The 14,672-nt window shown below is 65.0% G+C and overlaps 1 protein-coding gene across 2 annotated transcripts in view; it reads right to left on the reverse strand.

The window, feature by feature from the left end:
• The window catches only part of LOC120023839 (inositol-tetrakisphosphate 1-kinase-like), a 66,329-nt gene that overhangs the window by 22,804 nt on the left and 28,853 nt on the right, over positions 1-14,672 (reverse strand). For both annotated transcript variants that reach the window (XM_038967957.1, XM_038967956.1), the window contains one exon: positions 1,537-1,654. In XM_038967957.1, coding sequence (XP_038823885.1) covers positions 1,537-1,654 — 118 coding nt within the window. The remainder of the gene's footprint in view (positions 1-1,536; positions 1,655-14,672) is intronic.

Here is a 14,672-nt window from a genome sequence, read left to right on the forward strand (position 1 = left end):
CTGGTTGCCTTGGCAGCCAGCACTGCACTGGGGCTCCATGGTCTCCACTGATAAGGAGGAGGAAGTGGCCGTGGCAGACTGTGCGCTTTGGACTTTCCCCTCTCTACGACACCCCTTCCCTCCATGTTCCCACTTCGCTTCCCACCAGCAACTGTTGATGACTACTGAAACTAACAATTTTTCTCTTGTTATGATGTGATCTAGGACTGACAGTTTCCATTCCAACATCTGAGTTGAACCTGAGTATTCAAAAGGTACACCACATCAGCTCAAATAGATCTAGTCACTCAATAACAACAGGCTGCAAACAGATGCATCACATCCTAATAGCAAGCTAATTATCTTACAATGTCTAATGAGTAAGCCCCCCCTCACACGTGAGCCAGTGGGACAGACAGAGGCTCTCCTCAATTCAGACAGCTTACAAACTCTGTTACATAAACATGTCTGTTTGTATAAAAACTGCAATTTTCTACATGTATTTTGTGGCGCTGACGCCACGAGCATTGCACAACCACACACCAAAATGTGTACTCAAAATGGGCACACGTGTCGAAACACACACATGCACACGCTCGGTCTCTCCACCTGTGTGTGGTGCATGCAGTACGGCAGGGTCTGCATGTTGTAACGGCTCCAGGTTTATGTCCCATGCCATGTTCTCAGTTAATGAACAGCGGGTGAGAATCGTCTCCTGCTGATAATGTGCTGTCAGTCCACTGCTCTGCTCCAGTCTCTGGACCCTGACCAGAAAGGCTACACTGGGGAGCATATGGCTCCTGTGACAGAAAATCTAGGTGCCGCTGGCCTGCCTTCTCTAACTAATGGAGCTTTAGTCCATCACTGGATACAATACACACTCTGGCAGAGGCAGGAGCCTCATGGTGAGAGGAATACAATTGTGTTACGCTCTTCCACTGCCTGCATAACGCATCTGGTAGGATGCAGAAAATAATATTAAATCGAACTACGGGGTGACGCACGATCCACCACTGAAATACAGTGGGGCAAAAAAGTATTGTCAGCCACCAATTGTGAAAGTTCTCCCACTTAAAAAGATGAGAGAGGGCTGTCATTTTCATCATAGGTACACTTCAAAATGAGAAAAAAAATCCAGAAAATCACATTGTAGGATTTTTAATGAATTTATTTGCAAATTATGGTGGAAAATAAGTATTTGGTCAATAACAAAAGTTTCTCAATACTTTGTTATATACCCTTTGTTGGCAATGACAGAGGTCAAACGTTTTCTGTAAGTCTTCACAAGGTTTTCACACACTGTTGCTAGTATTTTGGCCCATTCCTCCAAGCAGATCTCCTCTAGAGCAGTGATGTTTTGGGGCTGTTGCTGGGCAACACGGACTTTCAACTCCCTCCAAAGATTTTCTATGGGGTTGAGATCTGGAGACTGGCTAGGCCACTCCAGGACCTTGAAATGCTCATACTCTCTGGGAATCATACTCAGCCCATTTGTGATACACTGCCAGTGTTGCAGTGTGTGTGTGTGTGAGAGAGCGAGAGAGTGAGTGATGCTACCTTGCATACAGTCCTCTATCCGATGGATGAGCTGGTAGGACTTGCAGCGGTCCAGCAGGGTTCTAATTGCTGGGAGGGGGTCCAGCACGATGGTCTCAGGGTGGGCATCAATGTAGTCCTGAAACACACAGCGGGGATATGAGGGAGCACATACCACAGCTAATGTAGGTAGTCTAGACACACAGCGTAATACGGACACTTCACAGTAGGCCATGGATGTGTATTTTCATCATGCCCACTGTGTTGTTGTGTGTGTGTGTGTCATCATGCTCGCAGGCCAGCGGGTTACATCACTGTGTCCTGCATGGCAGGCTGTTAGTAAACCTCACACTGACCTGATTTATTTAACTACACGCCAGCCTCCACCCTTCTCTCCCCGTCTCCACTCCCCCTCCACCCCCGTCTCCCCGTCTCTACCCTACGTCTTCCCATCTCCGCCCTCCTCTCCAGGTCTTCGCCCTACGTCTCTGCCGTCCTCACCCAGTCTCCGCCGTCCTCACCCAGTCTCCACCCTCCTCTCCCAGTCTCCACACTCCACCCTCTTCTCCCCGTCTCCACCCTACGTCTCCGCCCACCTCTCCCAGTCTCCGCCCACCTCTCCCAGTCTCCGCCCACCTCTCCCAGTCTCCGCCCACCTCTCCCAGTCTCCGCCCTACGTCTCCGCACTCCGCTCCCCCAGAATCCACACTCCGTCTCCGCCCTCCTCTCCCAGTCTCCGCCCTACGTCTCCGCCCTCCTCTCCCAGTCTCCGCCCTACGTCTCCGCCGTCCTCACCCCACGTCTCCCAGTCTCCGCCCTCCCAGTCTCCACCCTCCGCTCCCCCAGTCTCTACCCTCCGCTCCCCCACACGCCACCCTCCGCTCCCCACACGCCACCCTCCGCTCCCCCAGTCTCCACACGCCACCCTCCGCTCCCCCAGTCTCCACACGCAACCCTCCGCTCCCCAGTCTCCACACGCCACCCTCCGCTCCCCCAGTCTCCACACGCCACCCTCCGCTCCCCCAGTCTCCACACGCCACCCTCCGCTCCCCCAGTCTCCACACGCCACCCTCCGCTCCCCCAGTCTCCACACGCCACCCTCCGCTCCCCCAGTCTCCACACGCCACCCTCCGCTCCCCCAGTCTCCACACGCCACCCTCCGCTCCCCCAGTCTCCACACGCCATCCTCCGCTCCCCCAGTCTCCACACGCCACCCTCCGCTCCCCCAGTCTCTACACGCCACCCTCCGTTCCCCACACGCCACCCTCCGCTCCCCAGTCTCCACACGCCACCCTCCGCTCCCCCAGTCTCCACACGCCACCCTCCGCTCCCCAGTCTCCACACGCCACCCTCCGCTCCCCCAGTCTCCACACGCCACCCTCCGCTCCCCCAGTCTCCACACGCCACCCTCCGCTCCCCCAGTCTCCACACGCCACCCTCCGCTCCCCCAGTCTCCACACGCCACCCTCCGCTCCCCCAGTCTCCACACTCCACCCTCCGCTCCCCCAGTCTCCACACGCCACCCTCCGCTCCCCAGTCTCCACACTCCACCCTTCGCTCCCCCAGTCTCCACACGCCACCCTCCGCTCCCCCAGTCTCCACACGCCACCCTCCGCTCCCCAGTCTCCACACGCCACCCTCCGCTCCCCAGTCTCCACACGCCACCCTCCGCTCCCCAGTCTCCACACGCCACCCTCCGCTCCCCCAGTCTCCACACGCCACCCTCCGCTCCCCCAGTCTCCACACGCCACCCTCCGCTCCCCCAGTCTCTACACGCCACCCTCCGCTCCCCCAGTCTCTACACGCCACCCTCCGCTCCCCCAGTCTCTACACGCCACCCTCCGCTCCCCCAGTCTCTACACGCCACCCTCCGCTCCCCAGTCTCCACACGCCACCCTCCGCTCCCCAGTCTCCACACGCCACCCTCCGCTCCCCAGTCTCCACACGCCACCCTCCGCTCCCCAGTCTCCACACGCCACCCTCCGCTCCCCAGTCTCCACACGCCACCCTCCGCTCCCCCAGTCTCCACACTCCACCCTCCGCTCCCCACACGCCACCCTCCGCTCCCCACACGCCACCCTCCGCTCCCCACACGCCACCCTCCGCTCCCCCAGTCTCCACACGCCACCCTCCGCTCCCCCAGTCTTCACACTCCACCCTCCGCTCCCCAGTCTCCACACTCCGCTCCCCAGTCTCCACACTCCGCTCCCCAGTCTCCACGCACCTCCGCTCCCCCAGTCTCCACACGCCACCCTCCGCTCCCCCAGTCTCCACACGCCACCCTCCGCTCCCCCAGTCTCCACACGCCACCCTCCGCTCCCCAGTCTCCACACGCCACCCTCCGCTCCCCCAGTCTCCACACGCCACCCTCCGCTCCCCCAGTCTCCACACGCCACCCTCCGCTCCCCCAGTCTCCACACGCCACCCTCCGCTCCCCCAGTCTCCACACGCCACCCTCCGCTCCCCCAGTCTCCACACGCCACCCTCCGCTCCCCCAGTCTCCACACGCCACCCTCCGCTCCCCCAGTCTCCACACGCCATCCTCCGCTCCCCCAGTCTCCACACGCCATCCTCCGCTCCCCCAGTCTCCACACGCCACCCTCCGCTCCCCCAGTCTCTACACGCCACCCTCCGTTCCCCACACGCCACCCTCCGCTCCCCAGTCTCCACACGCCACCCTCCGCTCCCCCAGTCTCCACACGCCACCCTCCGCTCCCCCAGTCTCCACACGCCACCCTCCGCTCCCCCAGTCTCCACACGCCACCCTCCGCTCCCCCAGTCTCCACACGCCACCCTCCGCTCCCCCAGTCTCCACACGCCACCCTCCGCTCCCCCAGTCTCCACACGCCACCCTCCGCTCCCCCAGTCTCCACACGCCACCCTCCGCTCCCCCAGTCTCCACACGCCACCCTCCGCTCCCCAGTCTCCACACTCCACCCTCCGCTCCCCCAGTCTCCACACGCCACCCTCCGCTCCCCAGTCTCCACACTCCACCCTTCGCTCCCCCAGTCTCCACACTCCACCCTTCGCTCCCCCAGTCTCCACACGCCACCCTCCGCTCCCCAGTCTCCACACGCCACCCTCCGCTCCCCAGTCTCCACACGCCACCCTCCGCTCCCCAGTCTCCACACGCCACCCTCCGCTCCCCAGTCTCCACACGCCACCCTCCGCTCCCCCAGTCTCCACACGCCACCCTCCGCTCCCCCAGTCTCCACACGCCACCCTCCGCTCCCCCAGTCTCTACACGCCACCCTCCGCTCCCCCAGTCTCTACACGCCACCCTCCGCTCCCCCAGTCTCTACACGCCACCCTCCGCTCCCCCAGTCTCTACACGCCACCCTCCGCTCCCCCAGTCTCTACACGCCACCCTCCGCTCCCCAGTCTCCACACGCCACCCTCCGCTCCCCAGTCTCCACACGCCACCCTCCGCTCCCCAGTCTCCACACGCCACCCTCCGCTCCCCAGTCTCCACACTCCACCCTCCGCTCCCCAGTCTCCACACGCCACCCTCCGCTCCCCAGTCTCCACACGCCACCCTCCGCTCCCCAGTCTCCACACGCCACCCTCCGCTCCCCCAGTCTCCACACTCCACCCTCCGCTCCCCACACGCCACCCTCCGCTCCCCACACGCCACCCTCCGCTCCCCACACGCCACCCTCCGCTCCCCCAGTCTCCACACTCCACCCTCCGCTCCCCAGTCTCCACACTCCGCTCCCCAGTCTCCACCCTCCGCTCCCCAGTCTCCACACGCCACCCTCCGCTCCCCAGTCTCCACACGCCACCCTCCGCTCCCCAGTCTCCACACTCCACCCTCCGCTCCCCAGTCTCCACACTCCACCCTCCGCTCCCCAGTCTCCACACTCCACCCTCCGCTCCCCAGTCTCCACACTCCACCCTCCGCTCCCCAGTCTCCACACTCCACCCTCCGCTCCCCAGTCTCCACACTCCACCCTCCGCTCCCCAGTCTCCACACTCCACCCTCCGCTCCCCAGTCTCCACACTCCACCCTCCGCTCCCCAGTCTCCACACTCCACCCTCCGCTCCCCAGTCTCCACACTCCACCCTCCGCTCCCCAGTCTCCACACTCCACCCTCCGCTCCCCAGTCTCCACACTCCACCCTCCGCTCCCCAGTCTCCACACGCCACCCTCCGCTCCCCAGTCTCCACACGCCACCCTCCGCTCCCCAGACTCTACACGCCACCCTCCGCTCCCCCAGTCTCCACACGCCACCCTCCGCTCCCCACATGCCACCCTCCGCTCCCCAGTCTCCACACGCCACCCTCCGCTCCCCCAGTCTCCACACGCAACCCTCCGCTCCCCAGTCTCCACACGCCACCCTCCGCTCCCCCAGTCTCCACACGCCACCCTCCGCTCCCCCAGTCTCCACACGCAACCCTCCGCTCCCCAGTCTCCACACGCCACCCTCCGCTCCCCCAGTCTCCACACGCCACCCTCCGCTCCCCCAGTCTCCACACGCCACCCTCCGCTCCCCCAGTCTCCACACGCCACCCTCCGCTCCCCCAGTCTCCACACGCCACCCTCCGCTCCCCCAGTCTCCACACGCCACCCTCCGCTCCCCCAGTCTCCACACGCCATCCTCCGCTCCCCCAGTCTCCACACGCCACCCTCCGCTCCCCCAGTCTCTACACGCCACCCTCCGTTCCCCACACGCCACCCTCCGCTCCCCAGTCTCCACACGCCACCCTCCGCTCCCCCAGTCTCCACACGCCACCCTCCGCTCCCCCAGTCTCCACACGCCACCCTCCGCTCCCCAGTCTCCACACGCCACCCTCCGCTCCCCCAGTCTCTACACGCCACCCTCCGTTCCCCACACGCCACCCTCCGCTCCCCAGTCTCCACACGCCACCCTCCGCTCCCCCAGTCTCCACACGCCACCCTCCGCTCCCCAGTCTCCACACGCCACCCTCCGCTCCCCCAGTCTCCACACGCCACCCTCCGCTCCCCCAGTCTCCACACGCCACCCTCCGCTCCCCCAGTCTCCACACGCCACCCTCCGCTCCCCAGTCTCCACACGCCACCCTCCGCTCCCCAGTCTCCACACTCCACCCTCCGCTCCCCCAGTCTCCACACGCCACCCTCCGCTCCCCAGTCTCCACACTCCACCCTTCGCTCCCCCAGTCTCCACACTCCACCCTTCGCTCCCCCAGTCTCCACACGCCACCCTCCGCTCCCCAGTCTCCACACGCCACCCTCCGCACGCCACCCTCCGCTCCCCAGTCTCCACACGCCACCCTCCGCTCCCCAGTCTCCACACGCCACCCTCCGCTCCCCCAGTCTCCACACGCCACCCTCCGCTCCCCCAGTCTCCACACGCCACCCTCCGCTCCCCCAGTCTCCACACGCCACCCTCCGCTCCCCCAGTCTCTACACGCCACCCTCCGCTCCCCAGTCTCCACACGCCACCCTCCGCTCCCCAGTCTCCACACGCCACCCTCCGCTCCCCAGTCTCCACACTCCACCCTCCGCTCCCCAGTCTCCACACGCCACCCTCCGCTCCCCAGTCTCCACACGCCACCCTCCGCTCCCCAGTCTCCACACGCTACCCTCCGCTCCCCAGTCTCCACACGCCACCCTCCGCTCCCCCAGTCTCCACACTCCACCCTCCGCTCCCCACACGCCACCCTCCGCTCCCCACACGCCACCCTCCGCTCCCCCAGTCTCCACACGCCACCCTCCGCTCCCCCAGTCTCCACACTCCACCCTCCGCTCCCCAGTCTCCACACTCCGCTCCCCAGTCTCCACACTCCGCTCCCCCAGTCTCCACACGCCACCCTCCGCTCCCCCAGTCTCCACACGCAACCCTCCGCTCCCCAGTCTCCACACGCCACCCTCCGCTCCCCCAGTCTCCACACGCCACCCTCCGCTCCCCCAGTCTCCACACGCCACCCTCCGCTCCCCAGTCTCCACACTCCACCCTCCGCTCCCCCAGTCTCCACACGCCACCCTCCGCTCCCCAGTCTCCACACTCCACCCTTCGCTCCCCCAGTCTCCACACTCCACCCTTCGCTCCCCCAGTCTCCACACGCCACCCTCCGCTCCCCAGTCTCCACACGCCACCCTCCGCACGCCACCCTCCGCTCCCCAGTCTCCACACGCCACCCTCCGCTCCCCAGTCTCCACACGCCACCCTCCGCTCCCCCAGTCTCCCCACGCCACCCTCCGCTCCCCCAGTCTCCACACGCCACCCTCCGCTCCCCCAGTCTCCACACGCCACCCTCCGCTCCCCCAGTCTCTACACGCCACCCTCCGCTCCCCAGTCTCCACACGCCACCCTCCGCTCCCCAGTCTCCACACTCCACCCTCCGCTCCCCAGTCTCCACACGCCACCCTCCGCTCCCCAGTCTCCACACGCCACCCTCCGCTCCCCAGTCTCCACACGCCACCCTCCGCTCCCCAGTCTCCACACGCCACCCTCCGCTCCCCCAGTCTCCACACTCCACCCTCCGCTCCCCACACGCCACCCTCCGCTCCCCACACGCCACCCTCCGCTCCCCACACGCCACCCTCCGCTCCCCCAGTCTCCACACGCCACCCTCCGCTCCCCCAGTCTCCACACGCCACCCTCCGCTCCCCCAGTCTCCACACTCCACCCTCCGCTCCCCAGTCTCCACACTCCGCTCCCCAGTCTCCACACTCCGCTCCCCCAGTCTCCACACGCCACCCTCCGCTCCCCCAGTCTCCACACGCAACCCTCCGCTCCCCAGTCTCCACACGCCACCCTCCGCTCCCCCAGTCTCCACACGCCACCCTCCGCTCCCCCAGTCTCCACACGCCACCCTCCGCTCCCCCAGTCTCCACACGCCACCCTCCGCTCCCCCAGTCTCCACACGCCACCCTCCGCTCCCCCAGTCTCCACACGCCATCCTCCGCTCCCCCAGTCTCCACACGCCACCCTCCGCTCCCCCAGTCTCTACACGCCACCCTCCGTTCCCCACACGCCACCCTCCGCTCCCCAGTCTCCACACGCCACCCTCCGCCCCCCAGTCTCCACACGCCCCCCTCCGCTCCCCCAGTCTCCACACGCCACCCTCCGCTCCCCCAGTCTCCACACGCCACCCTCCGCTCCCCCAGTCTCCACACGCCACCCTCCGCTCCCCCAGTCTCCACACGCCACCCTCCGCTCCCCCAGTCTCCACACGCCACCCTCCGCTCCCCCAGTCTCCACACGCCACCCTCCGCTCCCCCAGTCTCCACACGCCACCCTCCGCTCCCCCAGTCTCCACACGCCACCCTCCGCTCCCCAGTCTCCACACGCCACCCTCCGCTCCCCCAGTCTCCACACGCCACCCTCCGCTCCCCAGTCTCCACACGCCACCCTTCGCTCCCCCAGTCTCCACACGCCACCCTTCGCTCCCCCAGTCTCCACACGCCACCCTCCGCTCCCCAGTCTCCACACGCCACCCTCCGCTCCCCAGTCTCCACACGCCACCCTCCGCTCCCCAGTCTCCACACGCCACCCTCCGCTCCCCAGTCTCCACACGCCACCCTCCGCTCCCCAGTCTCCACACGCCACCCTCCGCTCCCCAGTCTCCACACGCCACCCTCCGCTCCCCAGTCTCCACACTCCACCCTCCGCTCCCCAGTCTCCACACGCCACCCTCCGCTCCCCAGTCTCCACACGCCACCCTCCGCTCCCCAGTCTCCACACGCCACCCTCCGCTCCCCAGTCTCCACACGCCACCCTCCGCTCCCCCAGTCTCCACACTCCACCCTCCGCTCCCCACACGCCACCCTCCGCTCCCCACACGCCACCCTCCGCTCCCCCAGTCTCCACACGCCACCCTCCGCTCCCCCAGTCTCCACACTCCACCCTCCGCTCCCCAGTCTCCACACTCCGCTCCCCAGTCTCCACACTCCGCTCCCCCAGTCTCCACACGCCACCCTCCGCTCCCCCAGTCTCCACACGCAACCCTCCGCTCCCCAGTCTCCACACGCCACCCTCCGCTCCCCCAGTCTCCACACGCCACCCTCCGCTCCCCCAGTCTCCACACGCCACCCTCCGCTCCCCAGTCTCCACACTCCACCCTCCGCTCCCCCAGTCTCCCCACGCCACCCTCCGCTCCCCAGTCTCCACACTCCACCCTTCGCTCCCCCAGTCTCCACACTCCACCCTTCGCTCCCCCAGTCTCCACACGCCACCCTCCGCTCCCCAGTCTCCACACGCCACCCTCCGCACGCCACCCTCCGCTCCCCAGTCTCCACACGCCACCCTCCGCTCCCCAGTCTCCACACGCCACCCTCCGCTCCCCCAGTCTCCACACGCCACCCTCCGCTCCCCCAGTCTCCACACGCCACCCTCCGCTCCCCCAGTCTCCACACGCCACCCTCCGCTCCCCCAGTCTCTACACGCCACCCTCCGCTCCCCAGTCTCCACACGCCACCCTCCGCTCCCCAGTCTCCACACTCCACCCTCCGCTCCCCAGTCTCCACACGCCACCCTCCGCTCCCCAGTCTCCACACGCCACCCTCCGCTCCCCAGTCTCCACACGCCACCCTCCGCTCCCCAGTCTCCACACGCCACCCTCCGCTCCCCCAGTCTCCACACTCCACCCTCCGCTCCCCACACGCCACCCTCCGCTCCCCACACGCCACCCTCCGCTCCCCACACGCCACCCTCCGCTCCCCCAGTCTCCACACGCCACCCTCCGCTCCCCCAGTCTCCACACGCCACCCTCCGCTCCCCCAGTCTCCACACTCCACCCTCCGCTCCCCAGTCTCCACACTCCGCTCCCCAGTCTCCACACTCCGCTCCCCCAGTCTCCACACGCCACCCTCCGCTCCCCCAGTCTCCACACGCAACCCTCCGCTCCCCAGTCTCCACACGCCACCCTCCGCTCCCCCAGTCTCCACACGCCACCCTCCGCTCCCCCAGTCTCCACACGCCACCCTCCGCTCCCCCAGTCTCCACACGCCACCCTCCGCTCCCCCAGTCTCCACACGCCACCCTCCGCTCCCCCAGTCTCCACACGCCATCCTCCGCTCCCCCAGTCTCCACACGCCACCCTCCGCTCCCCCAGTCTCTACACGCCACCCTCCGTTCCCCACACGCCACCCTCCGCTCCCCCAGTCTCCACACGCCACCCTCCGCTCCCCCAGTCTCCACACGCCACCCTCCGCTCCCCCAGTCTCCACACGCCACCCTCCGCTCCCCCAGTCTCCACACGCCACCCTCCGCTCCCCCAGTCTCCACACGCCACCCTCCGCTCCCCCAGTCTCCACACGCCACCCTCCGCTCCCCCAGTCTCCACACGCCACCCTCCGCTCCCCCAGTCTCCACACGCCACCCTCCGCTCCCCCAGTCTCCACACGCCACCCTCCGCTCCCCCAGTCTCCACACGCCACCCTCCGCTCCCCCAGTCTCCACACGCCACCCTCCGCTCCCCAGTCTCCACACGCCACCCTCCGCTCCCCAGTCTCCACACGCCACCCTCCGCTCCCCCAGTCTCCACACGCCACCCTCCGCTCCCCAGTCTCCACACTCCACCCTTCGCTCCCCCAGTCTCCACACGCCACCCTTCGCTCCCCCAGTCTCCACACGCCACCCTTCGCTCCCCCAGTCTCCACACGCCACCCTCCGCTCCCCAGTCTCCACACGCCACCCTCCGCTCCCCAGTCTCCACACGCCACCCTCCGCTCCCCCAGTCTCCACACGCCACCCTCCGCTCCCCCAGTCTCCACACGCCACCCTCCGCTCCCCCAGTCTCCACACGCCACCCTCCGCTCCCCCAGTCTCTACACGCCACCCTCCGCTCCCCCAGTCTCTACACGCCACCCTCCGCTCCCCCAGTCTCTACACGCCACCCTCCGCTCCCCCAGTCTCTACACGCCACCCTCCGCTCCCCCAGTCTCTACACGCCACCCTCCGCTCCCCCAGTCTCTACACGCCACCCTCCGCTCCCCAGTCTCCACACGCCACCCTCCGCTCCCCAGTCTCCACACGCCACCCTCCGCTCCCCAGTCTCCACACGCCACCCTCCGCTCCCCAGTCTCCACACGCCACCCTCCGCTCCCCCAGTCTCCACACGCCACCCTCCCCTCCCCCAGTCTCCACACTCCACCCTCCGCTCCCCACACGCCACCCTCCGCTCCCCACACGCCACCCTCCGCTCCCCACACGCCACCCTCCGCTCCCCCAGTCTCCACACGCCACCCTCCGCTCCCCAGTCTCCACACGCCACCCTCCGCTCCCCAGTCTCCACACGCCACCCTCCGCTCCCCAGTCTCCACACTCCACCCTCCGCTCCCCAGTCTCCACACGCCACCCTCCGCTCCCCAGTCTCCACACGCCACCCTCCGCTCCCCCAGTCTCCACACGCCACCCTCCGCTCCCCCAGTCTCCACACGCCACCCTCCGCTCCCCACACGCCACCCTCCGCTCCCCACACGCCACCCTCCGCTCCCCACACGCCACCCTCCGCTCCCCCAGTCTCCACACGCCACCCTCCGCTCCCCCAGTCTCCACACTCCACCCTTCGCTCCCCAGTCTCCACACTCCGCTCCCCAGTCTCCACACTCCGCTCCCCAGTCTCCACACGCCACCCTCCGCTCCCCAGTCTCCACACGCCACCCTCCGCTCCCCCAGTCTCCACACGCCACCCTCCGCTCCCCACACGCCACCCTCCGCTCCCCACACGCCACCCTCCGCTCCCCACACGCCACCCTCCGCTCCCCACACGCCACCCTCCACTCCCCCAGTCTCCACACGCCACCCTCCGCTCCCCCAGTCTCCACACTCCACCCTCCGCTCCCCAGTCTCCACACTCCGCTCCCCAGTCTCCACACTCCGCTCCCCAGTCTCCACACGCCACCCTCCGCTCCCCAGTCTCCACACTCCGCTCCCCAGTCTCCACACGCCACCCTCCGCTCCCCAGTCTCCACACTCCACCCTCCGCTCCCCAGTCTCCACACTCCACCCTCCGCTCCCCAGTCTCCACACTCCACCCTCCGCTCCCCAGTCTCCACCCTCCGCTCCCCAGTCTCCACACTCCACCCTCCGCTCCCCAGTCTCCACACTCCGCTCCCCAGTCTCCACCCTCCGCTCCCCAGTCTCCACACTCCGCTCCCCAGTCTCCACACTCCACCCTCCGCTCCCCAGTCTCCACACTCCACCCTCCGCTCCCCAGTCTCCACACGCCACCCTCCGCTCCCCAGACTCTACACGCCACCCTCCGCTCCCCCAGTCTCCACACGCCACCCTCCGCTCCCCACACGCCACCCTCCGCTCCCCAGTCTCCACACGCCACCCTCCGCTCCCCAGTCTCCACACGCCACCCTCCGCTCCCCAGACTCTACACGCCACCCTCCGCTCCCCCAGTCTCCACACGCCACCCTCCGCTCCCCAGTCTCCACACTCCACCCTCCGCTCCCCAGTCTCCACAACTCCACCCTCCGCTCCCCAGTCTCCACAACTCCACCCTCCGCTCCCCAGTCTCCACGACTCCACCCTCCGCTCCCCAGTCTCCACGACTCCACCCTCCGCTCCCCAGTCTCTACACGCCACCCTCCGCTCCCCAGTCTCTACACGCCACCCTCCGCTCCCCAGTCTCTACACGCCACCCTCCGCTCCCCAGTCTCTACACGCCACCCTCCGCTCCCCATCTCTACACGCCACCCTCCGCATCTCTACACTCCACCCTCCTTCCCCCTCTCCCACACTCTCCATTTTCATCTCTGCCCAGTCCTTTCCTTCTGCCAGCCTCTCATCATCTCAGTCTTTTAGATATTCTCTAACAGATGCTTTGGCCCACACATTATGCAAACTCAACACTCCCCCACCCCACAGTGAAATCTACATGTTTCATACATTGGGCTAAATTGCCTAACATAAAATCCACACACAGGCACAAAAATGCCCGCCTACGTACACACATTTAGTCAAACACACATGTACGCACAGACATTTTTCCTTGGGACTGAACATCCATCTGCAGAGAGACTATGACTCCTGCCAGCGCTGATCAAAACATCCGTGCGGTTACATAAGACAAACGTGTTGCGGTCATCCCTAAAGCTAAAGCCAAACTAATCTTCCAGTGGTTTAGAAGAACTGACAACTCCTGTGTACTTGGCCATCAATTTGCTGCTTTCAATCTCCTACAAATGTGTGTGAGAAAAGAGGGCGGGACAGAGTTGATTCCTTGATGGGAACTTGAGTTTCGTCAGTGTGTACTAGACATGTCTACCTATATACAGTGGGGCAAAAAAGTATTTAGTCAGCCACCAATTGTGCAAGTTCTCCCACTTAAAAAGATGAGAGAGGCCTGTAATTTTCATCATAGGTACACTTCAACTATGACAGACAAAATGAAGAAAAAAATCCAGAAAATCACATTGTAGGATTTTTAATGAATTTATTTGCAAATTATGGTGGAAAATAAGTATTTGGTCACCTACAAACAAGCAAGATTTCTGGCTCTCACAGACCAGTAACTTCTTCTTTAAGAGGCTCCTATGTCCTCTACTCGTTACCTGTATTAATGGCACCTGTTTGAACTTGTTATCAGTATAAAAGACACCTGTCCACAACCTCAAACAGTCACACTCCAAACTCCACTATAGGTAAGCAGCTTGGTTTGAAGAAATCAACTGTGGGAGCAATTATTAGGAAATGGAAGACATACAAGACCACTGATAATCTCCCTCGATCTGGGGCTCCACGCAAGATCTCACCCCGTGGGGTCAAAATGATCACAAGAACGGTGAGCAAAAATCCCAGAACCACACGGGGGGACCTAGTGAATGACCTGCAGAGAGCTGGGACCAAAGTAACAAAGCCTACCATCAGTAACACACTACGCCGCCAGGGACTCAAATCCTGCAGTGCCAGACGTGTCCCCCTGCTTAAGCCAGTACATGTCCAGGCCCGTCTGAAGTTTGCTAGAGAGCATTTGGATGATCCAGAAGAAGATTGGGAGAATGTCAGATGAAACCAAAATAGAACTTTTTGGTAAACTCAACTCGTCGTGTTTGGAGGACAAAGAATGCTGAGTTGCATCCAAAGTACACCATACCTACTGTGAAGCATGGGGGTGGAAACATCATGCTTTGGGGCTGTTTTTCTGCAAAGGGACCAGGACGATCCGTGTAAAGGAAAGAATGAATGGGGCCATGTATCGTGAGATTGAGTGAAAACCTC

This window comes from Salvelinus namaycush, chromosome 28 (assembly GCF_016432855.1).
Source record: "Salvelinus namaycush isolate Seneca chromosome 28, SaNama_1.0, whole genome shotgun sequence".
NCBI classification, from domain to species: Eukaryota; Metazoa; Chordata; class Actinopteri; order Salmoniformes; family Salmonidae; genus Salvelinus; species Salvelinus namaycush.